This window comes from Rhinatrema bivittatum, chromosome 3 (assembly GCF_901001135.1).
Source record: "Rhinatrema bivittatum chromosome 3, aRhiBiv1.1, whole genome shotgun sequence".
In the NCBI taxonomy this organism is placed as follows: domain Eukaryota; kingdom Metazoa; phylum Chordata; class Amphibia; order Gymnophiona; family Rhinatrematidae; genus Rhinatrema; species Rhinatrema bivittatum.
In genome coordinates, this window is record NC_042617.1 from 66,934,374 (window position 1) to 66,960,996 (window position 26,623).

The window sequence follows — 26,623 nt, forward strand, 5'->3', positions numbered from 1 at the left end:
TTTTTTGGCTAAAATAGCCTCTTTCACCTTACCTTTTAAACATGCCGGTAATCGTTTTGCCTTCCTTCCACTTTTCTTAATGTGTGGAATACATCTGGACTGCGCGTCTAGGATTGTATTTTTAAACAATGACCATGCCTGTTGAATGCTTTTAACCTTTGCAGCTGCACCTTTCTGTTTTTTTCTATTTTCCTCATTTTATCAAAGTTTCCCTTTTGAAAATTTAGTGTTAGAGCTGTAGATTTACTTATTGTCCCCCTTCCAGTTATTAGTTTAAATTTGATCATGTTATGATCACTATTGCTAAGCGACCCAACCACCGTTACCTCTCTCACCAAATCCTGCGTTCCACTAAGATTTAAATCTAAAATATCTCCCTCTCTTGTTGGGTCCTGAACCAATTGCTCCATGAAGCAGTCATTTATTACATCCAGGAACTTTATGTCTCCAACAAGTCCTGATGTTACATTTACCCAGACAATATTGGGGTAATTGAAATTTCCCATTATTATTGCACTACCAAATTGGTTAGCTTTCCTGATTTCGCTTAGCATTTCATCATCTGTCTGACCATTTTGTCCAGGTGGACGGTAGTATACTCCTATCACTATACTCTTACCCAGCACACATGGGATTTCTATCCATATAGATTCTACTGAGCATTTAGTCTCTTGTATGATCTTTATCCTGTTGGACTCTATACCCTCCTGGACATAAAGTGCCACACTCCCCCCAAGTTTATCCTCCCTATCATTGCAATATATTTTGTACCCTGATATAGCACTGTCCCATTGGTTATCCTACTTCCACCAGGTCTCTGTGATTCCAATTATGTCAATCTCATCATCTCATCAATCTAACTCTCCCATCTTACTACTTAGACTTCTAGCATTGGCATACAGACATTTCAAAGTGTGTTTTTTTGTTTGTATTCACAACCTGCTTTTCAGTTATTAGGGATAATTTGGAAATCTTTAGCTCTGGTTATTTTTTTATATTTAGGCACATGAACTATGTTTGCTTTATTGGAGCCTCTCTGTTGGGATGTCCTAACTCTCCTGTTTCATTTGTATCCTTCAAGGATACATTTCTCCGAACCATGCACTGCTGAGTGACTGTCGGCTTTACCTTTTGTTCTATTTTAAGAACTGCTCTATCTCCTTTTTAAAAGTTAGTGCCAGCAGCTTGGTTCCACTCTGGTTAAGTTGGAGCCCATCCTTTCGGAAAAGTCTCCCCCTTCCCCAAACGTTTCCCCAGTTCCTAACAAAACTGTATCCTTCTTCCCTGCACCATCGTTTCATCCACCCATTGAAACTCTGGAGCTCTGCCTGCCTCTGGGGACCTGCACGTGGAACAGGAATCATTTCAGAGAATGCCAACCTGGAGGTTCTGGATTTCAGCTTTCTTCCTAAAATCCTAAATTTGGCTTCCAGAACCTCTCTCCCACATTTTCCTATGTTGTTGGTGCCCACATCTACCACGACAGCCGGCTCTTCCCCAGCACTGTCTATAATCCTATCTAGGTGATGCGTGAGGTCTGCCACCTTCGCACCAAGCAGGCAAGTTACCAAGCAGTCCTCATGTCCACCAGCCACCCTGCTATCTACATTTCTAATAATTGAATCACCAACTATGATGGCCAGCCTAACCCTTCTGTTGCATCCGTCTGCCTCGACGGCTTCGCCTCATTTGCCTCACCTTATTCACGGCTCCTCCCGCTTACCTGGGAGATGGCTACCGCAGCGTCATCAAGCCGACCTCTCTGGCGTCCCAGAACGACTATGGTGCAGCCTTCCGCCATTGCTCCTCCCAGGTATGTACTAGGATGTGCACGCAACCCATGTCTTTTTTCCACCCTTGGCACGAACCTCGAGGGCGTTCTTTCATGCTGACATCATGCCATCCGGGTATATTACCTTCACTCATTTGCTAGCTCCCCGAGTTAGCAAGGACTCAAATCCGTTCCTGTCTACGCTACTCTGCCGCTTCCATGCTGCCGCAGGAAGCTCTCTCTCTGCCCTTTGGGGTAATTGCTAACCTGGGTACCCGTTCCTCGGGGGCCCTCTGCTTTATTTCAAGTGCCTTACAGGGAACCGGTACTCGTTCCTTGAGGGCCTGCTCTCCCTGCTTCGGTGCCTGTACCTTCTACAACATACCTGGTGGAATCGCATACCAACAGCCAACACCTAGGGGCGGATTTTCAGAGCCCTGCTCGCCTAAATCCGCCCGGATTTAGGCGAGCAGGGCCCTGCGCGCCGGTGCGCCTATGTTCAATAGGCCTACCGGCGCGCGCAGACCCCGGGACTCGCGTAAGTCCCGGGGTTTTCCGAGGGGGGCGTGTCGGTGGCGTGTCGGGGGGCGGGCCCGATCCGCGCGGCGTTTTCGGGGCGGGACGTAGCGTTTCGGGGGCGGGCCCAGGGGCGTGGTTACGGCCCGGGGCAGTCCGGGGGCGTGGCCGCGCCCTCCGGACCCGCCCCCAGGTCGCGTCCCGGCGCGCTAGCGGCCCGCTGGCGCGCGGGGATTTACGTCTCCCTCCAGGAGGCGTAAATCCCCCGACAAAGGTAAGGGGGGGTTTAGACAGGGCCGGGCGGGTGGGTTAGGTAGGGGAAGGGAGGGGAAGGTGAGGGGAGGGCAAAAGAAAGTTCCCTCCGAGGCCGCTCCGATTTCAGAGCGGCCTCGGAGGGAACGGAGGTAGGCTGCGCGGCTCGGCGCACGCCGGCTATACGGAATCGATAGCCTTGCACGCGCCGATCTCGGATTTTAGCGGCTACGCGCGTATCTACTAAAATCCAGCGTACTTTTGTTTGCGCCTGATGCGCCAACAAAAGTACGCCAAATCGCGCTATTTGAAAATCTACCCCCTAGTGAATACTTTAACTCTCAGTCTATCTCATCCACAGTATCTCCTCACTGGGAGACCTGCTGCAGAACCTCCTGACATCATCAAGGAGAGAAGGGCTTCCTCTGCCGAGGTCCCTGAGACTATAACCATAGACTGCCTCACTACTGCCACCTCTGGTGGAGATGATCAAGCTGTCTAATAAAGAACTTTCCTGTGTTTTGTGTGTATGAGTCTAGCCCAGTGCTGTGGCTCCTCACGGGGCTCCTCCCCATGGGCATGGTCATCTCCACAGCACCCAAGGATCCACAAAACACAAGTTATCATAACATCTTCCCTCCTGGGAAGTATCCCTGGGAGACTTGTCCTCAGTGTGAGAGGACAATACATCACCTGGAGAGCAGGTTCTTGCTACAGGATCACTTCCTGCTACACCAGGGTGATGTTCTCCTACTGGAAGATTGTTCTGATCCAAGGCAGCACTGGGGCTGCCAGACTGGATTTAGGACTTGGCTACTATGTCCCTGAAGGTCTCATCAATGTACCTTTCTGTCTGCCTCAGCTCCTCCAAGTCTGCTAGTCTAGCCTCCAGAGATCGGACTCGTTCCCTGAGAGCCAGGAGCTCTTTGCACCAAATGCACATATACAATCTCTCACTGGTGGGTAAAAAATCATACATGTGACACTCAATGCAAAAGACTGGAAAGCCCCCCTCTTGCTGCTGGACTGCTGCCTTCATCTTAATTTTATTGAGATCCTAGTTAAGTTTAGGATACTAAGGGAGATGGAATTAGAGTACTTTACATTTACAGGTGTATTTACTAATTAATCTGTTAGTTAAGTTTAGGATACTAAGGGAGTTGGAATTAGAGTACTTTAAATTTACAGATGAATTTACTAATTAATCTGCTAGTGTCTTACAACGGCATGATTAAACGTTCAATGTCGGCTGGTACATTTTCATTTTATTTCATTTTTCATTTTTATTAAAATGTATTGATCGCCTTTCACAAAAGGTCTAGGCGATTCACAATAAAACATAGATAAGAGCCTGATTGATTTTTAATGAGAAAGTGTCTCTTGCCTAAAAATCAAGGGTTAAGTGGGTGGGAAAGACAGACACTAGAATTAACTATCTATGGCTTGCTTATTACCTCAGACACACACAAATTCTAAAGAATATATCCCACTATTTCACCTTTCTCCAAACTTGTATAAGTCCAAAGATTTCCCAAAGCTATCCTTACCAATCCTCTTTAACCACCATTAAATTGATCTTCAGTCAAATAATTGAAGAGTTTGAGATTCATGAACTACATCATTTGATCATTCTTATGTCAGCTCAGTAAAAGATATCACATCTACCAAGACACCTGTATTCTCCAGGTCTATTGGCTAGTAGATCCCTGCACTACATACATTTATACCTAACCTGAAATAACCAGCTGAACACTTGCACCAGACAGCAGTACGTGAAGTTTCATTGGATGGAAAGCATCTCAGAGCTAGCAAATTTGGTATTCTTTATGAATATTCAGTAACTAAGTTAAACTATTCTCATTCACAATTTCCACAGCCATCCATGCATCCCATGATGCACTTGTAGACTAGGGAAACTGTCCCTTTACTCCAAATAAAACAGCAGAAAGTGGGAGAAAATGATTCTAATCAGACCAGAGGTAGTGGTCAAATATGCACTAACACCACCAACTAATTTTAGTAATAAAACTTAACAATGTCCATATTCAAAATGGTTTGACTAGCTAAGTTCAGAACTGAGCCACACAAACAAGGGGTTTAACAATGTCCCCAAAGTGTCTGGATAAGTTTTAGCTGGATAAGTCATTATCAGGCTAAAACTTATTCAGATTAAAAAAAAAGAGGAATTTGGAGGCAAGCTGGATAAGTTTAGCCAAGTAAGTTTATCCATGGTGAAAGCAGGTCTAAAGTTTTTTTGCTTATGTTACTCGGATATTTTTAGCCTTAACTAGCTATATTGAAAGATAGCTATTCAAGTGGCTGTAAAAGAGGGAACATAGAAAGGTTTGTAAGCCTGCAGGACTGATCCCCCTACTCCCACTCTGCTAAAAAAGGCTATTGGTGATGTGGAGTCTAGCACCCAAATAACTCCTTCCTTCTCAAGCCCCCTCCAAAAGAAAACAAATGTTGTAGGCCTATTGCCTGGGTATCTTCCCCACTCCCTCCCCCTTCCCAAAATTGTTAAATTAATGTGGTTTGTGGGTCCCTCTCCATGCCTGCCCTCCTGTTTCCAACCCCAACCCTTCTGCCCCTCCTGGCACCCACTTCCCCCAGTCCTTCAGGCTGCACAGTAGTATAATAGCACTCCCAGCGGCAGCAATGATCTTACTGTGCTCCCTGCAGGATTTAGGAGGTGCCAATTGAGGTGGGGGGGAGCATTGCAGCTGGAAAGGAAAGGACGTGAGGAGGGGGACCTGAAAGCCACATTAATTTTCCAGTTTCAGGAGGAATGGGGGCAAGGAGACTCCTTGGGCCAGTAGGCCTGCAATATTTTGAAAATTGTTTGAGGGGGAAGGGGGTTTGGGCACTTTGCCTGACAGTTTTAGTTTATTAAGAGGGTAGGGAATTAGGCCAGCAGCCCACTAGGATTTCTTATTTTTAGTGTAATTTTGCAGCCTCTTAACCAGCTATGTTTGAATATAGCTGATTATCGGGCTATACATACCATGATAACTTTCAAAAATAACTGGCTATATTCAAACATAGCTGGTTTGGTTTGAAAGTTTGCCGGGTAACATTATTCAGATAACTTTAGGTGAGTATATTCCACAGGACATTTATCCCGCTAAATATCTCTGACAACATATCCAGCTAACTTTTTGTCCATTCGCCGCTTTTTTTGTGTATTGCCCTCAACGTGTGTAGTTTCTGGTGAATTGCCTAGTACGCATTCACCAATCTGCTGATAAAATGTGAGAACTGTCCCCTTCGGAGCTCCAGGGCTCTACAGCATTATTGTGTGTTTGGGGACTTGGACACCTGCTCGTCTTGTGTCGTGTACGGCTTGCAAGCTTGGCTTAAAGCTTGGAGGTTTTGGAACAGCCCAAGTCCTGGCATAAGCACCTGTAGCTTGGCTGTGAACATCGTGTCTCTTCCTGATCTACAGGCAGCTTCATCAGCGGCTCTCTGCAAGGTGGACCGCTCTCCGTGGGCACGGTGCCGCAGACTGTGTGCGCATTTATCTGACCGTCGCCAGGAAGTGGCCCTTCTTTGGCGCCAAGCTGTTTTCTGCAAAGGTAAAGTCTTTCAATTTGGAGATATTTCTTTTAGCATCCTGCAAAGAGTGTAGAGCCATGAAATGCTGGGTCAGGAAACCGTGAGTATGGCATGCTTGGGATAAAATGTCATTCTTTCTTAGTAGAAAGTTATTAGGTTGGAAATAGTGCCGCTTTGAAAACTTTCAGGAAGACTCTTGTGTCTGTTCCCTATGTGGGGGATGGGGGGGGGGGGGGAACTTTCTGCATTGGGGAAAAATCAGCGGCTACTTTTAACCCACGGATTGTTCACCAATTTTTAGGGTGAAACTTGAAACTTGCTGCACCCATGGAAGTTTGTGCCAGCCCTTTCTGCTGGAAAATAACACGAGTAGGGTTGAAAATGCAATCTTCCCTCCTCTGCCCTATGCATGCCCCCGAAAACAACATGCAGATTTTTAGCCGCGTTGAAGGGAGAGTACTTAATGTGGGTGAAGTATTTTGTCCCTGCCTATATTGCCTTGAAAATTGTCTTCAGTCTGCATCTAGTATACCGTGTGCCTGTAAGTCACTGCCTCTTAACCAGTGTGTTGCTTGTGTGTGTGTATATCTGTTTGTCTGTGTTGGGGTCCTTGTGTGTGTGTGTTTGTACTCCTGTGTGTGTCTTTCTGTATCTGTATGCTTTTCTTTGGAAACAATATTTTGGAAGCAAATAAAGTAAAAAGGCAAAAATTATCTCTTGGCAGTCCCTTTATACTTCTGACTCTTCTGCTGAGTGCATAAGTACTTGATGTAGTGAGGCATGTATGCAGCCATATAGGACACCCATGAGCATGAACATAAGAAATTGCCATGCTGGGTCAGACCAAGTGTCCATCGAGCCCAGCATCCTGTTTCCAACAGTGGCCAATTCAGGCTACAAGTATCTGGCAAGAAGATCCCTTGCTACTGATGCCAGTAATAGCAGTGGCTATTCCCTTAACCCCGAATTTTTGATGGCCCATGCACTTAAAATCCGGGGGTTATGTACGTGGCCAGGCCCTGCGTGAACCCAGCACATTTTTGAAAGGGCCCAGCCATGCACGTAACCCCCAGTAAGCGCAGAAGTGCCGGGCCATCGAAAAGGGGTGGACTGGGGGGCAGGATCTGGGCGGGGAGGGGGCCAGCGGAGAGAACGGCTATTAGGCCTTGTCTCAGGGAAGCATGCGCCAACAGCCAGCCAGTGCATGTAACTTACTACTGCTCCGAAGGAGCAAGTAAGTTAAAAAACAAAAAAAAATAGGGTAGATATGTAGGGGTTGGGGGTCGGAGAGGAGAGGAGAGGAGAGGAGACGGGAAAAGGTAGGAAGGTTAGGGAGGGGTAAAGGGAAGTTCCCTTCCCAGTCAGCTCCTTAATTGGATCTGACTGGGAGGGAACTGAGGAAGGCCTACCCGCGTTGCGCATTGCTTTTTAAAATTCCCCCTCCCCCTCCCCCTGCACGTGCAAGTCCCGATCCGCCCACACATGCATGCGTGGATTTTAAAATCCGGCGCACATGAGCTGCAGGAACCATATTTTATAACACGTGCTCGCTGTTATGGGAGTCTCTGTTTAGTGGACCCTTGGGCCGACCTGCTGGAGACTGGGAAAGATGGTCAATGTCTCTAGTGAATAGCAGGCCGGGAGGCAGATGTTCAGGCAGTACGTAGATGCTCTCACCCTGGAAGTTGGTACTCCCCCGGGAGGAGCCCGTAGGAGCCCAACCACTGGGACTTAGGTGGCTTCACCCTTGGAAGCCGAAGCCCCCCCGGGAGGAGCCCGTAGGGGCCCGTCCGCTGGGACTTAGGTGGGTTGTGGATCAGGACAGGTAACTGGAACCAGACTAAGACAGTAGCAATACTGTAACTGGGTTCGGGTTCTGGAACCAGGCAGGAACTGTAGCAGGACTCGGGTACTGGAACCAGGCAGGAACTGTAGCAGGATTCGGGTACTGGAACCAGGCAGGAGCTGTAGCAGGATTCGGGTACTGGAACCAGTTGTAAAATAGATGAGTACGATAATGGTAAGAACTATGACCAACCAATGAGACCAGATCTTCAGGGTAACCTGCAATGTAAATGGTAGACATTACAAGGGTTGCCAAGAAGAATGAGGCTGCCATGGTAAAGCAGATAAGGGCATTACGCCTACCATTAAGAGCTCAACCAGTACCCACTGCTTTATAATCTTCTTCCGTTGCATATCTATCAAAGCCCTCAACTGAGAAGCACCAAAGTACCAAATCAAATTGGGAACTCCAAGACCACCCCTCAATCTGGGTTGAAGAGAGTTAGATGTGCCACGCTTGAAGGACATTTCCGCCAAATAAAATAAAACATTTTCTTCTGCCATGAGTGTAGTATTGCAGTAGAAATGAAAAGTGGGAGAGTAGAAAATAAATATAGAAAGCTTGGTAGAACATTCATCTTAGCTATCGCTATGTGGCCCAACCAAGAGAAAATATCCCTGGACCACTTCTCCAGATCCCGTTCTATAACCTTCAACAAAGGAATATAGTTCAGGGCATAGAGATCTGTTATGCTCGCACAAATGTGAACCCCAAGTACTTAAGTGACCATTTGGCCCACTTGAAGGGAAATTGCTGTCTAACAGGGTCATTCATCAAAATGCATTATGGCGTTAACACACGTGATAATGCATTAACACCATAACGCATGCATTATTGTTCATAACGCATGGCGCGAATGCAATTTTTTTGGAGGAGCAGGATCAGGGAGGAGTTTGGGTGGGATTTAGTTAAATGAGGGGCAGTATCACACCGTGCAATAGCATAATGCACCCTATCACACAGTTTTAATGCTGGAAATAACTACACCTTTTTTCCTGGCATTAGGCTGTGCAATATGCCTGAAATGGCCATAATGCAATTTGTGATGCATTTTTTAAATTGCATTTTAGCCATTTCTGGGCTTGGGGGGGGGGGGGGGGGTAGACAAGTGAGAGAGAGAAAACCTCTAGTGAGGGCTTCACTGTGTACACCTATTTATACCTCTGTAGGAGGGCTATCTAATAGGTCGAGGTAAGATGTTGGTAGTGGTTTAGGAGCCAGTTTCACATGTAGAGTGAGATGTACGAACAGCACAGTACACCTTGGTGAAGGTTTGATGTCATTTGGAGTAAAAAAAAGTCTCAAAAAGATAAAATTTTGTCCTATGTTATCTCACCCTAGCTTGATGGTATCCTGTTATAGAGTCCATCAAGCTAGGGTTTGAGAACATAGTAAAAATTTCATCTTTGTGAGACTTTCCTCACTCCAAGTGACGTCAAATCTTCACCAAGGTGTACTGTGCTGTCCGTACATCTAACTCTACATGCGAAACTGGCCCAAAACCCTAAACCACCACCAACACCTCACCTCGACCTATTAGATGGTTGTTATAGAGATATAAATACTTCATTACTATGAGGGCCTTGTCAATAGTCTCTCTCTCTCCTTAGTGAAAATAGGGATTATCACAGGGCATGCTAAGTTTACCATACTACCGATGCAAAGCAGTAAGTTACTGCATGGTGTGGTAAATCAAAGATTTCCATAAACACACCTCTTTTTGTTATCAATGCATTATTAACACTTTTTGATGAATCTAGGGGTTAGATTGTTATGGATCTGGCAGTGAACCCTTGGTCTGAGATAGAGTCAGCGCTACCTAGGAGAGTAAACTCTCTAGGTCCCTACCGTCGGAAGGTGAGGCCTGGTGATGTAGATGAGGAAATGAAGACTTCACCCTGGAAGCTCGTGATTCCCCCAGGAGGAGCCCGTAGGAACCCGGCCGCTGGGACTTAAGAGACTCCCTGGAGACCGAAGAAGATCTGGATGCAGGCGCCTCCTGCAGGTCGTGTAGTTCAGATGGCTGGCGCCTCCAGCAGGTCAAAGTAGATTCAAGTGTAGCTCTTCGGAGAAAGGTCTGAAGTCGGTCCAAGGGACTAAGCCAGAAGACTTGTCGGAAGCTGGTACAGGGGTCAGAGCCAGAGAATGGTCGGAAGCCGGTCCAGAGGTCGGAGCCAGAGAATGGTCGGAAGCCGGTCCAGGGATCGGAGCCATAGAATGGTCGGAAGCTGGTCCAGGGGTCGAAGCCAGAAGAAATCCGTCCAAAGAGGGGAAACCAGGAACAAGGACCAAGACGAACAGGAACCAGACGAGCAGGCTATGAACCGAGAACTCAAGGCACAGGACCAAGAGCCAAGATACCAAGGCAAGGTCTGAGGAGCAGACCTTGCCTTAAATACAGGGCACCAGGAAGCAGTCCCGAAGAGGAGCCATGACCATTTCCTGTCATGGCCCCTTTAAATCACAACAGCGGCCCAGCGGGGGCGGAGTCAGCTGAACGGTGGCCATCTTGGATTCAGCACGCCGCGAAGAAATCTCAGCGACGGCTGCCGGCTCCTGCAGCCGTCCCAGGAAGGGCCCGACGCCGTGGGTGAGTGGCCGGTCCCGGTCGCAGACCGCTGCGGCCGGCGGCAGTAACATAGATTGTTAACTTCAGTGCCAGTCATATTTACATTCTGAATCTCAGATTTATCAAAATTTACCTTGAAACCCGAGACCCTGCTAAAGTGACTCAGCTCAACAATAATACCTGCTAATGAGGAGTGAGTGTCAGTTAGTGTAAACAGGATATCATCAGCAAAAAGTGATGATTTAAAATGAAAATTTCCCAACTTAATCCCTGTAACTAAAGAAGAGGAATGAACGCTAGAAGTAAAAGGTTCCAAAAATAAAGCAAATAATAAAGGAGAAAGTGGGCACCCCTGTCTCGTATCTCCCAATTGCAAAACTGGCACCATAGCCACCATAAACCTTAACTCTAGCTGTCGGGAGTTCATATCACTTCACTAACCATTAAAGGAAAAAGGGTCCAAACTTGATTTTCTCTAAGGTTTTAAATAGAAAGGACCAATGAACCAAGTCAAATGCTTTTTCAGCATCTATGGGTAGCAATACAGAGGGGATGAGCTCGTTATGAACCCACCAGAGTAAATCAATAATTTTACGAACATTATCGGCCGCCATACAATTGGGTTAAAAAAGCCCACTTGGTCAAAATGTATTAAGGATAGCAAGAGCTTATTCAGCCGTTCGGCAAGGACCCTAGCCAGTATCTTCAGATTCAAGTCAATCAAAGTGATCGGGCAGTATGATCCCCTCCCGAATATAATTGAACATATCTGTTAAAGGGACTACCAAGATATGGGAATACTGCTTGTAATACCCACTGGAAAACCCACCCTGACTTCAGTAATTTAATGGCTTGTGAAACTTCAAGAGTATTAATGGGACATTCGAGGTATTGTTGTTGTTCTGAGGTAATTGACAGCAAAGAAACTGAGGCAAGGTATTCTTCAATATTAGTATCATCAATAACCTCATCTTTCCAATAGAGAGAGGCATAAAACTTTGTAAAACATTCCCATATACCAGAGGATGTGGTCGCCAGAACACCTTGAGAATTTTTTATTTTTGCTATAGAACCTTAAGAATAAAAGGCTTTCAATCACCTAGCTAAGTAGCACCCAGCCTTATTTCCCCCTTCATAATATGTTTGTTTAATTAAGTCAAGTCTATGATTCATTAACTCATCATGAAGAGCCTTGGGCTGAAGCTCAGATTGAGCTTGGAAGAGTCATTGAAAGCTATTTTTAGACTGGGTTAACATATGTAAACATGAGAAATGAAAGATCTGGTCTAGAAAAGCGATCTTAGATTTCCTTTTCTCTCTCTTGTGAAAGGTAGCATGAGAAATTAGATAAACCCTCATCACTGATTTAGAGCACTCCTAAACCACTGCTGCAGAAGTCTCCGTAGAGACATGAATCTTAAAATATTCCTGTTAAGTGTTGACCCAGGTAGTTGGAAAAAGATTTGTCTTTTAATAAACTTTCATGTAAGCAGCAGAAACGTAAACAGTGTCCACATCCTGCAGTAAAACACTTATCTAAATAGGCAGGTGGTTAGATCAAGTAATATTCCCAATTCCCTTTCCCACCACACGATTCTGCAAGGCCTTATCTGTAAGGAAGTAATCAATACGGGAATAAGACCCTTGAGGAGTGGAGTAAAAAGTATAGGTACAAGAAGTGGGGTATTGAAGTCTCCAGATGTCAACAAGGCTCCATTGTGTCATTACAGATGTCAGCGATTTCCACCCCCCCTGCAAGGACGAAGTAGTGAGATGAAAATTATCCAAATTAGGATTCTTGGTGAAATTAAAATCCCCACCCAAGATTAATAATCCCTCAACATGAACTAGTAGAATGCTCTCTAATTTTCTCAAAAAGGAAGCTTGATCTGAATTAGGCACATAAATGTTTACAATAGTAAAAACATCTCTGCCACCCTTAATTTTACCAAAATGAATCAGCCCTGTGGGTCAAGAATTTGAATAAGCACATCACGGGTAAGATTACAAGAGATCAAAATGCTAACTCCTATATATCTAGTCCCCTTAAAGCTAGCAGAGAGAAATTTATGCAGATAAGCTGACAAAGAGAGGAGACGCTCATGTCTTTTACACAAATGCGTTTCCTGAATAAGCACTATAGTAGCTTTATGATAATCTAATTCTTGAGGCAAAAAATGGTGCTTCTGGGAGGTGTTAAACCCCTTAACATTTAAATAAAGTATTAAGCCTGTCATAGCAAAAAATAGAAAAACATTCAAAAAAAAGAAGAATGCGCTCAAGACATAAAAAAACAAAAGCAGCATATTACCACAGCCTTGTATGTGATAAAACGCAGGTAGTGAAAAACCGTCCCCCCCAAACCATTCCCAAATCCCTCAACATGAACCGCCCCTCCAGAATGGCAATGCTTCTACCTCCCAGGGAGCACGGACATCAGACCAAGATGTACTCCCAAGAAACCCCCCCCCTGCAAAACAGCAAAAACTGACAGTGAGCAATGTCCATCGCAAAAGAAAAGAAGAATTAAGAATTGAACCCTACAATGCAAAAATAGAGCATATCAAAAGACATCAATAATTCAACTGAAAGGCAAACAAAAAGTCTCATATTCAGGAAGGAACAGGAACTCCTTCAACCCTGGTCAGACAGCACCAATTGGGACTCCTCCGAATGGCGTCACAATCTCCTGTCTCCCTTGCCCGTTGCCATCTAGGTTGAGTATCTATCTTTGAAGCACCAGGCGCCATCTTAGGCACAGTAAAGTTAACACTCAGATTTGTCTATTTAAAAGCTGTTGCAGCTTCAAAGATCGTTTTTGGAAATATGTGATTCCTTAGTGCATGAATTACAGCCCAAAAGGGAAGGTCCAGCTGTAACGAATACCCTTTGATCTCAACGCAATTGTGACGTCCCTCATCTCTTAACGTTTGCAAAGAGTAGACGGAGCTAAATCGCTGAAAATAGATAAAAGTATGTCCTTCCCAGAGCCATTCATTTTTCTTCCTCACAGCCTCGAATATTGCTGACTTTTGAATGAAACTGTGCAAACAAAGTATAATGTCACGAGGGCGCTTGTCTTGCCATGGTCCCAGGGTCCTGTGAGCCCACTCAGTTTCAATAGGTGGCTAATGTAACCCCAATATTTAAAAAAGGCTCCAGGGATGATCCAGGTAACTATAGACCAGTGAGCCTGACTTCAGTGCCGGGAAAAATAGTGGAAACTATTCTCAAGATCAAAATCGTAGAGCATATAGAAAGACATGATTTAATGGAACACAGTCAACATGGATTTACCCAAGGGAAGTCTTGCCTAACAAATCTGTTTCATTTTTTTGAAGGGGTTAATAAACATGTGGATAAAGGTGAACCGGTAGATGTAGTGTATTTGGATTTTCAGAAGGCGGTGACAAAGTCCCTCATGAGAGGCTTCTAAGAAAACTAAAAAGTCATGGGATAGGAGGCGATGTCCTTTCGTGGATTACAAACTGGTTAAAAGATAGGAAACAGAGAGTAGGATTAAATGGTCAATTTTCTCAGTGGAAAAGGGTAAACAGTGGAGTGCCTCAGGGATCTGTACTTGGACTGGTGCTTTTCAATATATATATATATATATATATATATATATATAAATGATCTAGAAAGGAATATGACGAGTGAGGTAATCAAATTTGCGGATGATACAAAATTATTCAGAGTAGTTAAATCACAAAAGGATTGTGATACATTACAGGAGGACCTTGCAAGACTGGAAGATTGGGCATTCAAATGGCAGATGAAATTTAATGTGGACAAGTGCAAGGTGTAGGGAAAAATAACTTTTGCGGTAGTTACACGATGTTAGGTTCCATTTTAGGAGCTACCACCCAGGAAAAAAAGCTACCACCCAGGAAAAAGATCTAGGCATCATAGTGGATAATACTTTAAAATCGTCGGCTCAGTGTGCTGCAGCAGTCAAAAAAGCTAACAGAATGTTAGGAATTATTAGGAAGGGAATGGTGAATAAAACGGAAAATGTTATAATGCCTCTATATCGCTCCATGGTGAGACCGCACCTTGAATACTGTGTACAATTCTGGTCACCGCATCTCAAAAAAGTTATAGTTGTGATGGAGACGATACAGAGAAGGGCAACCAAAATGATAAAGGGGATGGAATAGCTCCCCTATGAGGAAAGGCTAAAGAGGTTAGGGCTGTTCAGCTTGGAGAAGAGACGGCTGAGAGAGGATATGATAGAGGTCTTTAAGATCATGAGAGGTCTTGAACGAGTAGATGTGAATCGGTTATTTACACTTTCGAATAATAGAAGGACTAGGGGGCATTCCATGAAGTTATTAAGTAGCACATTTAAAACTAATTAGAGAAAATTATTTTTCACTCAACGCACAATAAAGCTCTGGAATTTGTTGCCAGAGGATGTGGTTAGTGTAGTTAGTGTAGCTGGGTTCAAAAAAGGTTTGGATAAGTTCTTGGAGGAGGAGAAGTCCATTAACTGCTAGTAATCAAGTTTACTTAGGGAATAGCCATGTTATTAATTGCATCAGTAGCATGGGATCTTCTTAGTGTTTGGGTAATTGCCAGGTTCTTGTGGCCTGGTTTGGCCTCTGTTGGAAACAGGAAGCTGAGCTTGATGGACCCTTGGTCTGACCCAGCATGGCAATTTCTTATGTTCTTATGATTACAAATTGTTGCACCCATCGGTCGCAGGCGGCTGCAACCTTAGTTGCTCACCTCCTTCTTTCATTCAGCTCCAAGTCTGGGGAGGATGGCGGCCTCTGCTTCCACATGCCAACCCTCATGGCAGGCCCGGGATGGCGTGGGCGCTCCCAGCAGCCATCTTACATCTGGGGTCACCTAGGCACGCACGCGCGCACCTGCTCCCTTCTTAAACGCGTCATGGCAATGTATTTAATCTTTCTGCTATGGCCTTATCTTCCCTAAATGCCCCTTTAGCCCCTCAGTCATCTAATGGTCCAATCGACTCTGTCACAGGTTTCTTGCTTCGGATATATTTTTTAAAGTTTTTACCTCTAAGGCCAACTTAATTTCAAATTGTCTCTTAGTCTGCCTTATCAATGTTTTACACTTAACTTGACAATACTTATTCTTTTTCCTATTTTCTTCAGATGGATCCCTTTCAGATTCATGCCTGTTGTACACTTTTAACCTTTGCAGCTGCACCTTTCAGTTTTTTTCTATTTTACTCATTTTATCAGTTTCCCTTTTGAAAATTTAGTGTTAGAGCTGTAGATTTACATATTGTCCCCCTCCCAGTCATTAGTTCAGATTTGATCATGTTATGATCACTATTGCCAAGTGGCCCCTCCACCGTTACCTCTCTCACCAAATCCTGCATTTCACTAAGAATTCAATCTAAAATAGCTACCTCTCTTGTTGAACCAATTGCTCCATGAAGCAGATGTTTATTCCATCCAGGAATTTTATGTCTTTAGCATGTCCTGATGTTATATTTACCCAGTCAATATTGGGGTAATTGAAATCTCCCTTTATTACTGCACTGCCAAATTGGTTAGCTTCCCTGATTTCTCTTAGCATTTCATCATCTGTCTAATCATTGTGGCCAGGTGGACAGTAGTATACTCCTATCACTATACTCTTACCCAACACACATGGGATTTCTACCCATTTAGATTCTACTGAGCATTTAGTTTCTTGTTATGATCTTTATCCTATTGGACTATATACCCTCCTGGACATAAAGTGCCACACCCGCACCATGAGCTGACCCATCTGGATGCAGAGGACTATCTGAGGCCAGTCATGTATCCTGATACTCTCTGAAAGGAGCAGGTAGCCACACAGAGGGTAATATTGTAGCTGACTGCATACATTTAAAGTCAGTTACCTGCAGAGTCTGCACCAAGTTTCAAAGGAAACATAGAAATGACGGCAGAAAGGGACCAAATGTTCCACCCAGTCTGCCCAGCAAGCTTATGCCAGTATCTGCTGCACTGTGCAGGTTACCCCCATGCTTATCAGTTTCTCTGACCATAAAAGTCAGTGCCCTCAGATGCTGTCTGAATCCAGTTTTCCCTAACCCAGTGGAAGCAGAGAGCAATGATGGAGCCGCATCAAAATTTTCAGGCTTAATGATTAAGGGTAGTAAAAGCCGCATCAGTATTTGTTCCCCAAACCCAAAAGTTGGCGCCTTTGTTGGTTGCTGTCTGAATCCAATTCCCCTTTTCTCACTCCATTGAAGCAGAGAGCAATGATGGAGTAGCATTAAGCCTTGGTACTGTTATTTGTTAAGGGTAGCAACTGCTGCACCAGCAAGTTACCCCTGTGCACTCTTTTCTTTGATTCCATCCTCGAGCCTGTAGGGATCCACAGTGTTTATCCCATGCCCCTTTGAATTCCTTCACTGTTTTCATCTTCACCATCTCCTCTGGTGGGGCATTCCAGGCATTCACCACCCTCTCCGTGAAGAAATATTTCCTGACATTGGTTCTGAGTCGTTCTCATGTGCTTTTCATTTGTAAATTATCCTACTAAAACTACCCACATACATTTGCTTTGCATTTGCTAACTTGTGTGGGTAATTTTTTTGTTTTGGGGGGGGGGAATACATACATTCATTTGAAAATCCAAAGTGTGAGTGTAAGAGTAAACCCCTTTCCAACACTGCTCCAGGGGATGCCTTTTCTGCTGTGGGTAAATTTATATGCATACCAGACATACGCACATGCAAGCTTATCAGCGTATCGGTCAGGCAATTTTGTAAAAGGTCATTTCTAAAAATAAAATGCTGTTTTACCTGCAGAAATGGCTTGGGAAAGTACCCTCACACGGAGCAGACGGCACTTTCACATCAACAGACAAACAAAGTGAGAGTGGCCCGTATGGGAAGTGAGTTGTTCATGTAACTGCTCACAGAGAGGACCGGACAGGAGAAACCTAGACAGGGACTTTCTTCTGTGTCAGCTCGTCCAGATCCAGTCTGCAGTGAAAGATTCTTCTACAAGAGGGCTCTCTGTTTTCTGCAGTGTTAATCTCCACTAGTTTGCCGTGCAGAGGCCAAAAATGAATTTGGGTGAATCAAGCCCTTGCTGGAGAAAAGAAAAAAAATCTTCCAAGTTTTAGGGAACTGAGGCCCTGATTAGTGCCACTACGTAATGATCAAAATGGTGTTAGAGCAATCATAAAAGTGTATTCGCTTTGGGAGAAATAGTCCACCTGTCTATTAATTCAGAGACTTGAAGCAGACCATTATAGATACAGAACCCATCCAATGAAGAGGCCATCAAAAGGTGCTAGCTCAGTGGTCCAAACAGAGCCATAGTTTTATGAGCATTAAATCCAGATTCTAACAGCCGAATTTTAAGAGGCCCGCGTGTGCAAATACCAGGGGTCACGCATATTGCCGGGCCCTGCGTGTGCCGAGCGCATTTTCTAAAGGGCCCGGCCACGCGGGTAACCCCTGATACGTGCAGAAGTGCCGGGCCTAAAGAAAGGGGCGGGCCTTAATTGCAGCAGACTGGGAGGGAACTGGGGAAGGCCTACTCGCGTCGCCGTGCATTGCTTTTTAAAATTCAGCCCCTGAGCACGTCAGTCCTGACCTGCCCACACATGCGCCCGTGGGAATTGTATTTTATAACATGCGCGTGCTACATGTTATACCTCTCTGTGAGAAAAATTGTGATGAATACTGATGAAAACTATCCAGAATTATCTGAAACCCAATATGTCTGCGTTTTGATGGACAGTTTGTCTCAAGGGAAAATTCCAAACCTGAACGCCTTGCATCAACTGGGTGACTAAGGTCCTATCACAAGAGATCCTTTGCTCAACCATTCTTTTAGATCAATTATGATGACCCCTTCACTAGAGGTGTTGCACATACTTCTGTTTTTGCTACCTAAACACTGGCTGCATGGTGTGGCCAAGTATGAGTTGGAGGTGGTGGAGGAAAGTTCATTTTTATTTGATCTCCTATTTCTGCGTGAAACAGAACATCAGAATTAATAGTGGGATTTTCAGGACCACAGATTGTTTGGTAAATGTAAATATACTGCATATCTTCTACACCTGGGCTTCCCAGGGCATCTGTAATTCTAACAGAGAGGACTTCTTTCTTTCCAGCCCTTACCTCCATCTCCACTAGAGAATACCCTTCTATGGCTTGCAGTGCATGAAGATGGCATTAGCATCCTGGAATACAGCACCATGGTAAGATGTTTCTCCTTTTTACATATCCTCTCCCAATAAGTTAATGCACACAGACCTTCCAGCTGTACCAGTCAGGGCGGAGGGTGTTGACAGGCAGCGATGAATACAGGAAAATGACATTTGGCAGTTCAAAGAGAACCAGCCTCTTCATTTCAGTGCCTTGGGTGGGCTTTTGTGAAGTGGCTGCAAGGTGCATTTGCATTGTCTGTTTAAGACTTGTGCAATGCCTCGAAGAATACGAGCATTTCTTCTTTACTTATTAGTGATTTATTAAAGGCTTTAAACCCCACAGCATTGTCCAGGAACCAGGGCTCCCTTCCTGCTCTCCTCTGTCAGGGCTTCCTCTCTGCTGATCACATATGGGCTTGGTTTGACTCTCTCTGTAGTTTATTGGCACAGTTGTTCCCAAGATTTCCAAACTGACCACCCATAAAATGACTTTGTGTTTCTCATTGCTTAAATTATAGAAATAGGATGCCGTATAGTTAAATTCATGCTTCAAGAGAATGAGAAAAACTGAGCTTTTGTCTTAATCCGGATTTTCAGATCAACAAAGTTTCAATAAATTACAAAAAAAAAAAAAGAGACAATTAATTTTGTCCTTAGTGTAAAAGGCACTAACCCCAGCATCTTCTTTAATATCTATGTGCAGAGTATATAAGCCTTATTCTGCATTGCTGTCTATTGTGACAAAAAAATCCACAGAATAGGGTAATTTCATCCTCTCCTTGAAATGTTGAATCAACAGATACTTCTTATTTATAAAGTCCTTTCTTAGTAATAATGTTCTACCTAAAATGTTGCCTGGCACTTTGTCCCATGTACTGAACATGGGCACCAGACTAACCGATCCTAATAACAAAGGTGAGCAACAAGTGGTGACTGGAACGTGCAAGCAGCAGGCTTGTAGCTGGAATGTGTGGGCAGCGGCGTGGTGGCTGGGGCATGCTGGCAGCGGGGTGGTAGATGGAAAGTGGAGTGGAGGAGTAGCCTATGATCCAGGAGACCAGGGTTCAAGTCCCACTGTCGCTCCTTGTGACCTTGGGCAAGTCACTTTACCCTCCATTGCCTCAGGTACAAAAACTTAGATTGTAAGCCCTCTGGGGATTGGGAAATACCTACAGTACCTGAATTTAATCTGCTTTGAAGTGCCGAAAAACTGCGAAAAGCGGAATATTAAAAAAAAAAAAAAAAATCGAAAATCTAGCAGAATGGTGGATGGGCCATGTGAGTAGTGAAAGGGTGGCTGGGATGTGCAGGCATCAGGTGGTAGGTGGATTGAGGAGGTGGGGTGGTGATGACTGTAATGTACAGAAAGATGGATGGTGGTTGTGACATGTGAGCAGTGAGGTGGTGGTTGGGACTTGTAGAAAAATGAGTGTGAGAGCAGTCTCTGATAACATTGTCATTAGCGTACACTTCTAGTATTGTTATCAGAGCAATGGGAGGAGGTAAGACAGTATTGCATTCCTGGCTGGGGTTTGATGTGGTCCAAGGGTGGGGGGAATGGGGAGATTATGTTAAGGTTGTGGGATTGGGGCATAGGGGCTCAGTGAATTTTCCTGCAATGTCATGGAGCGAGGGGGGCCAGTCTTGGGTTGCTAATACCTGCATTTTTTTTTTCTTTAATTTGGTGGTTAGAAGGGTTCTCAGAGAGATCTGATGCTAGCTCACAGTACCTTTTAAGTATGTTTTTGGGATGGGGTGGAATCAGGCCTGAAGGTCTAGAAGGGTTTTTTTCAAGGTACATGTAAAGGGGTAAACAGGAGAAAACCTCAGAACTCCTTAAAAGACCAACGCCAGAGAAATGTCCTTCTCCACTTTAAACCTAATATAGCAGGGCATCCTGATTCTTGGTGGACATCCCTAGGAAAGCAGTATAACTAGCCAAGCCCAGGAGGGAGCAGAAGGCCCAGGGGAGAGAAGGAAGCCTAGAGAAAGAGAATATTGCGTAACTATAAGTTGAAATACTACATGTTTTATTGAACTGCGAAGAGTAGCAGAGCTACTTTTGTTTGTTTCTTGTCACTAAGAAAGAAGGTTACGAAAGACTTTTTTGCCAGAGTCCAGCCCGAGTCTGTTCTCTGGCTACCCCAAGATTGCTCACTGTGCCACATATGGTGTCAGTTCAGGGATTTCCTCACTAAGCCTTGCGCACGCAGAGAAACCATTCCAAAGATGCTACATTTGTTTTGTTGAACTGCAAAGAAGAATAGTAGAGCTGCTTTTGTTTTTCTTGTCATTAATAGAGAAGTTTATGAAAGATGTTTTGCCAGAGTCCAGCCTGAGTCTGTTCTCTGGCTATCCCAAGACAGCTCACAGTGCCACAATATCTATCTATATTCTTAATATTGCTGGGTATGGTTAAACTTAACCGGGTAAAAATACCAGGATACCTTTAAACCTATCCAGCTCTATTCAGAACATATCCGCTAGATTTAAAGGTATTTGGCTAAAGTTAGCCAGATAATGTTAGGTGAGTATATTCAGTGAGAGTCTTCAGCTGCTGAACATTTGGGACAAGTTATCTGGCTAACTTTAGTTGGATGCTTTTCTGCTCACCGGCTTACTGAACATGGACCCTTAAGTAGCCACATCTTAAATGCTTTTTTTAGTGATTTTTTATTTCTGGTCCTGGTGTTTTAGGGCTCTCATGTTTCTTGTTGTCTCTTTTTTAAAGTTTAACAACTAATGTTTTGCTCTTCTCCCCCTCTCCCTTCTGACTGTAAGCGCTCAGTAGTCACGTACCTGCACAAAAGCCTGATGACCTTCGGTGGCTATCGAGATAGCCTTATGCTGGTTGTTAGCAGAAGCCATGCAAAGGAGAAACCGACTGAAAAGCTGCTCTTTGCTATGACAAAGCCAAAGGTTGGTACATTATCTGTGGGGCATTGTCCGGCTACTCTGCATTTAACACTGAAGTGTCCGTCATGCTAAGCACAAAGGTACAAGCTGCAGTGGCCACCGCTTTCGTGGAAGGAGTACTTATTAACCTTGTCAGACGTTTTTACGAAAAAGCAATTAAAGTCACAGCACAGGGTAATAAAATTATACAATGAGCTCTCCTTTGTTCTTACAATTGTCCTCCCACAGGGTTTCAACTTAACCTTCTAAGTTACAAGGGATATTCAGTGGCATGGCTATGCTGCTAAATATCCCCGTACATGCTGCTACCTAGCTGGTTGGCATCTTTAACTTACCTGTTTAACTTATCTGGCTAAGGCTAAATATTGCTACTTAGCAAGGTAAGTTATCCAGCTAAGTAGTACCACTCAGATCTGCCCACTTTCAAGCCAGCTAAGTGACTTATCCGGCTATCTAGTGGCCGTGGATATTGAGCGGCTTTGCTATTGAGTGCTGAATGTGCTTTCAGTATCAGGCCCATTGTTGATAGAAATTCTCACTCCACAATATCCTCTAGATAGCAAACCTTCCTTCTTGCAGCCCTGCAGATACATCTGAAAAAGGGACCTGTACATTGGTGCCAGCTGTGTGTGGGTGCTATAGTGGCTCCAGTAATTAGCAAACTGTTTCACTGTGTCAAGGAGCTGAGAGGTTCACGTTGCATTGCCACAGGGGATGGCTGACAGGTAGGAAGGGATTGTCTTTCTGCTACTATTGCTCTCACCTCCCTCTACAGCAGGGTTTCCCAAACTGTGGATGTGACCCCAAATGGGGTCACAAAACTTTCAGCTAGACACACAAGTGCTTCAAATAGCAGCACTCTTCAAGTGCCAGCAGCAGCATTGATAATGGAAGTTAACCTAGAGCCTGTGAGCCAGCATGCAGTCACAGGCTCTACAGTGGCTCCACCCTCCACCCTCAAATGAGTTTCTGTAGTAACATAAACCTGTGTGCAAGAGAGGATCAATGCTGCTGTAGAGCCTGTGAGCATGCATTGACTTTCCTTGCTAACACTGATGCCTCATGCAGATCATCTTTGGGCTTGGGATGAGGTGGAGGTTGCCACTACTCTTCTGTTCTCCCCCATCACTGAACCTACCTGAGAGAAAAATGTTGCCCGTCATCAGCCTGCCCTCTCATCCATTGGCCCTCGGCCCAAAGGAAATGTTGCTGCTGACAGGACAATGTTTGGAGGAGAGGCTGTTTGTTTATTTATTTATTTCTATAACGTCTATCATCAATCTAGGCAGATTACACATTTTATATACCTAAATTTTTTATATTAAATAAAATACAATATCAATACAACATGAAAAAGTGACTCTTGACCTTTCCCTCTAAACCCTCTTGCTGGTAAAGTCTTCAGTGTGTCTCTTTACTTTAGATATTATAAGCTGCCTTAAAAAGCCAGTTTTAAAAGGAGGGGTCAGATGCAGGAAGGAATTTAGGGTTGGATCAGCAAGCAGGGGACTTTAGAAGGGAGATCAGCTGGAGGGGGAGGTTTGAAGACGAATCAGCTGGAGAAGATTAATAGTGATAGGAAGAGAATTGGCTGTGGAGGGTGAGATGGGGAATGACATGATCAACTGATGATATAAAAGTTGGGGGTGAGAAGGATCAGCTGGGGAGATATGAAAAAGTTTGGGAGGAGTGAGGCTGGGAAGTGAAAGGGAATGGGGAGGAGAATGAGGAGGGAATGGGAGATGGGTAAGGGGGGATGACAGAAGATCAGTTGGTGGTTATATGAAGGCTTGGGGGTCAAAGGGGTTCATCTAAGAGAAGGTTGGAGGGGATGAGAAGTAGGGAGATGTAAGAGGTGATCAGTTGGAAAGGCAGAAGTAGGTAGAGGGTCCACTGGAGGGGGTGGATATTGAGATAAAGGAGCGGCTGAAGAGGTTGGAGGTTGAGGGAGGGTGGAAAGCTGTAGAGCAGGGAGAGTGGGAGTGGACTGATTGTTGGAAAGGGACCATATCTTTAGAATTTGTTTTAGTCATCATCGTGAATTTTCAATTGCTAACATGGGAGTCATGCTGGCTATAAGTTTGGGAAGCCCTGCTCTAAAACCTTCCAATGCACTGTGATTTACAGCAGAAGGGTGAATTCCAGGGGCATGTGTGCCCTCACCCCCCTAGATTAACTTTGTACATTAGATGCCAGGGAGGGAGGCTTTTGCCAGCCAGATTTAGGCCTGTTATGATAGCATCTAGATCTGGCTGGGCAAGTTAGGCATCTAGTGCTGAAAATCAGTATTAGCAGTCTAACTTACTCCCCTAACTTAATGTTTCCCCCAGGCTACTTTTTAGGTGCCTAAATTTAGATGCCTAGATGCCTGAGAATAGGCCCTGCCCCCAGGGGTCCCCACAGATGGAATAAGATGCTGAGGATTTCCCGGGGAAGGTGATGTGAGATGTCAATGAGTGGGGGAGGGGTGCTTTTTACAAATTTTTATGGTGCATTTAGTCATGGGAGAGGGTTGGGTTTGTAAACAAAATAAAAACCAAACACAATTTTGTTGGTTTTTCTTTTGTTTTGTTTCCAAAGTGAAACAAAACTGAAGTGCATCCCTTGAATCTTGTTGAAACTCTGAATTTAAATGTGCTTTCACTGGATCTCAGTTTTTGAAGACAGAATCAGATTTTGTTGTTCCAGAATTCATCATAGTTAATTATTATGTTATTTTATGTTATATTACATTTATAGACTAATTTTGATTTCAATAATCAGCATCTCATTATCCATGCTTGTTGTTTCTCTAGTAGTCAAACCGCACAGGGCCTGATATAAGGCTATTCCCTGTATACAAGGATTGAGAGAAATCCTCTGAAGCCTACTGATTTTCTTTTTGGACCCCAACTAAGCTCATTTTCATTCTGGTTACAGATCCTGGAGATCACCCTGCTCATTGCCAGTTATATAAATACATTCCATCAGCAGAAGGGGGCAACTCATCACCTCTCTGCTCCAGCACTGCTCTCTGGCCAGCCAGAAGAGCAGAAAACAAAGCAAATGGGAAGTCAACCACTTCTGGCCAACAGCAGACCAACCAAGGGCCCGACCTTATTATAAAGAGCGGACGCATACTGTCAGCAAATGTTGGCTTCTCACTCTATGAGTAATAGACTGGGTGGACTAAGTAGGCCTTCCGGGTCGACATCAAGAAACCAGGAGCCCCGCACAGTACATTCACTGCCTTATTTGTACGTGGCTTTAGGTTTTCCATTGACAGCCATCTGGAACAACCTCCCTGCTGAACTCAGGCTGGAACCTTGCCTGCTAACTTTTAAGAAAAAACTCAAAACGTGGCTGTTCCGCCTAGCCTTCCCAGAACCCTGGGATACACATTAGACGTTATCTACTCCTCTGATTACCTGGACAGCATGGATACCAACTCTAACATGTGGACTAACTCTAATCCGAACTATCTCTAGTCCGGAATTTGTTATTTCTCCTTTTAACTTAACTTTATCTTTTTTCTTCCAGCTACCTAAGCTTCCAAGTTCACGGTCCTCGTTTAATGTAACTTTGTTTCTCCTTTACCTAGTTATTTTTTACCCCTGTTCGATGTAAACAGTCCTGATATGGTATTTAACCATGAAGGTCGGTATAGAAAAATGTTAAATAAATAAATAAATGACTGGTGTAAATTAACTGTAGCTAGGTGTAAGGACCAAAGAAATAATATTATAGTCTTCAATGGCAGCTCAAAATCTCTGCGCACATAGGGTTAGATTTTTAAAGGCTTACACACCTCTTCCACAGGTAAAAATAGAATTAATCTACCTAAATCAACCCTATTTTGGTAAGTGGAGTTTTAGCCACCAGGAAGTTCATACGTACTTTTGGCCTCCTAGAAGAGAGCCATTCTGCGGGGGAATGAAGGAGGGAGTTTGGCGGCAAGCTTGCAGACCATGCATACACGTTTTGGACACGGTGCCCGCAAGTATCTTATGTTTAAAAGTCAACTGGGTTTGTATGCTGCGAGCTGAAAAGCGCGTGCAGATGGGCTCTGCCAGTTAGGTGACCCCTATGGAAAACGTACCTCCAAAACAGCAAAGAAGAAACGACTACTCCCAACCTTCTCCTTCCAGTCCGGACTTTAATCCAGCCTCCATCTCGCTCTTTTTTTTACTTTTTCTCTCTCTCACCCTCCTTCGCGCACAGATACCGTGTTTCCCCGATAGTAAGACACCCCTGATAGTAAGACGTAGTGGGAATTTTAGGGGGGTCGGCTAATGTAAGACATCTCCCGAAAGTAAGACGTAGTGTTCAAAAAAAAATAAAATTTTTTAAATACCTGTCGGAGGGCCGCGTGGGTCCAGGCGGCCGGCGGCGGGAGCCGGGTGGTCGCGTGTTAAATCTAGGCCGCGGGCGGGTGGGCGCTTGTTCCCGGGGGGGGGGGGGCGGGGGGACGCGCGTTAGTTCGAGACGGCCGGCGGGCGGCGGGTGGTCGCGTGTTACATCTAGGCCGGGTCGCACAGGCGCGCATTCATTCACTGCCGGTGGGGGCTGCCTCGGCTTTCGGCTGCTTTCGGCGCGAGCGCCGAAAGCAGCCCCCACCGGCAGCCCCCAGCGCCGAATCGCAGGGGTCGCACAGGCGCTGTGGGCCTGTGCGCGCATTCATTCACTGCCGGTGGGGGCTGCCGAGGCAGCCCCCACCGGCAGTGAATGAATGCGCGCCTGTGCGACCCGGCCTAGATGTAACACGCGACCACCCGCCGCCCGCCGGCCGTCTCGAACTAACGCGCGTCCACCCGCCCCCCCGGGAACAAGCGCCCACCCGCCCGCGGCCTAGATTTAACACGCGACCACCCGGCTCCCGCCGCCGGCCGCCTGGACCCACGCGGCCCTCCGACAGGTATTTAAAAAATTTTATTTTTTTTTGAACACTACGTCTTACTTTCGGGGGATGTCTTACAGGTTTTTTCCAATATAAGACATACCCTGAAAGTAAGACATAGTGGGACTTTTTGGGGTAAAAAGAAAGTAAGACGCTGTCTTACTTTCGGGGAAACACGGTAGTAAC

The 26,623-nt window shown here is 44.9% G+C and overlaps 1 protein-coding gene across 4 annotated transcripts in view; it reads left to right on the forward strand.

The window, feature by feature from the left end:
* PLEKHH2 (pleckstrin homology, MyTH4 and FERM domain containing H2) overlaps positions 1–25,091 on the forward strand; it is a 230,063-nt gene extending 204,972 nt beyond the window's left edge. For all 4 annotated transcript variants that reach the window (XM_029593328.1, XM_029593325.1, XM_029593326.1 and 1 more), the window contains 4 exons: positions 5,985–6,114; positions 18,610–18,696; positions 21,427–21,564; positions 24,481–25,091. In XM_029593328.1, coding sequence (XP_029449188.1) covers positions 5,985–6,114; positions 18,610–18,696; positions 21,427–21,564; positions 24,481–24,666 — 541 coding nt within the window. In that variant the 3' untranslated portion in view covers positions 24,667–25,091. The remainder of the gene's footprint in view (positions 1–5,984; positions 6,115–18,609; positions 18,697–21,426; positions 21,565–24,480) is intronic.
* The last annotated feature ends 1,532 nt before the right edge of the window (positions 25,092–26,623 follow it).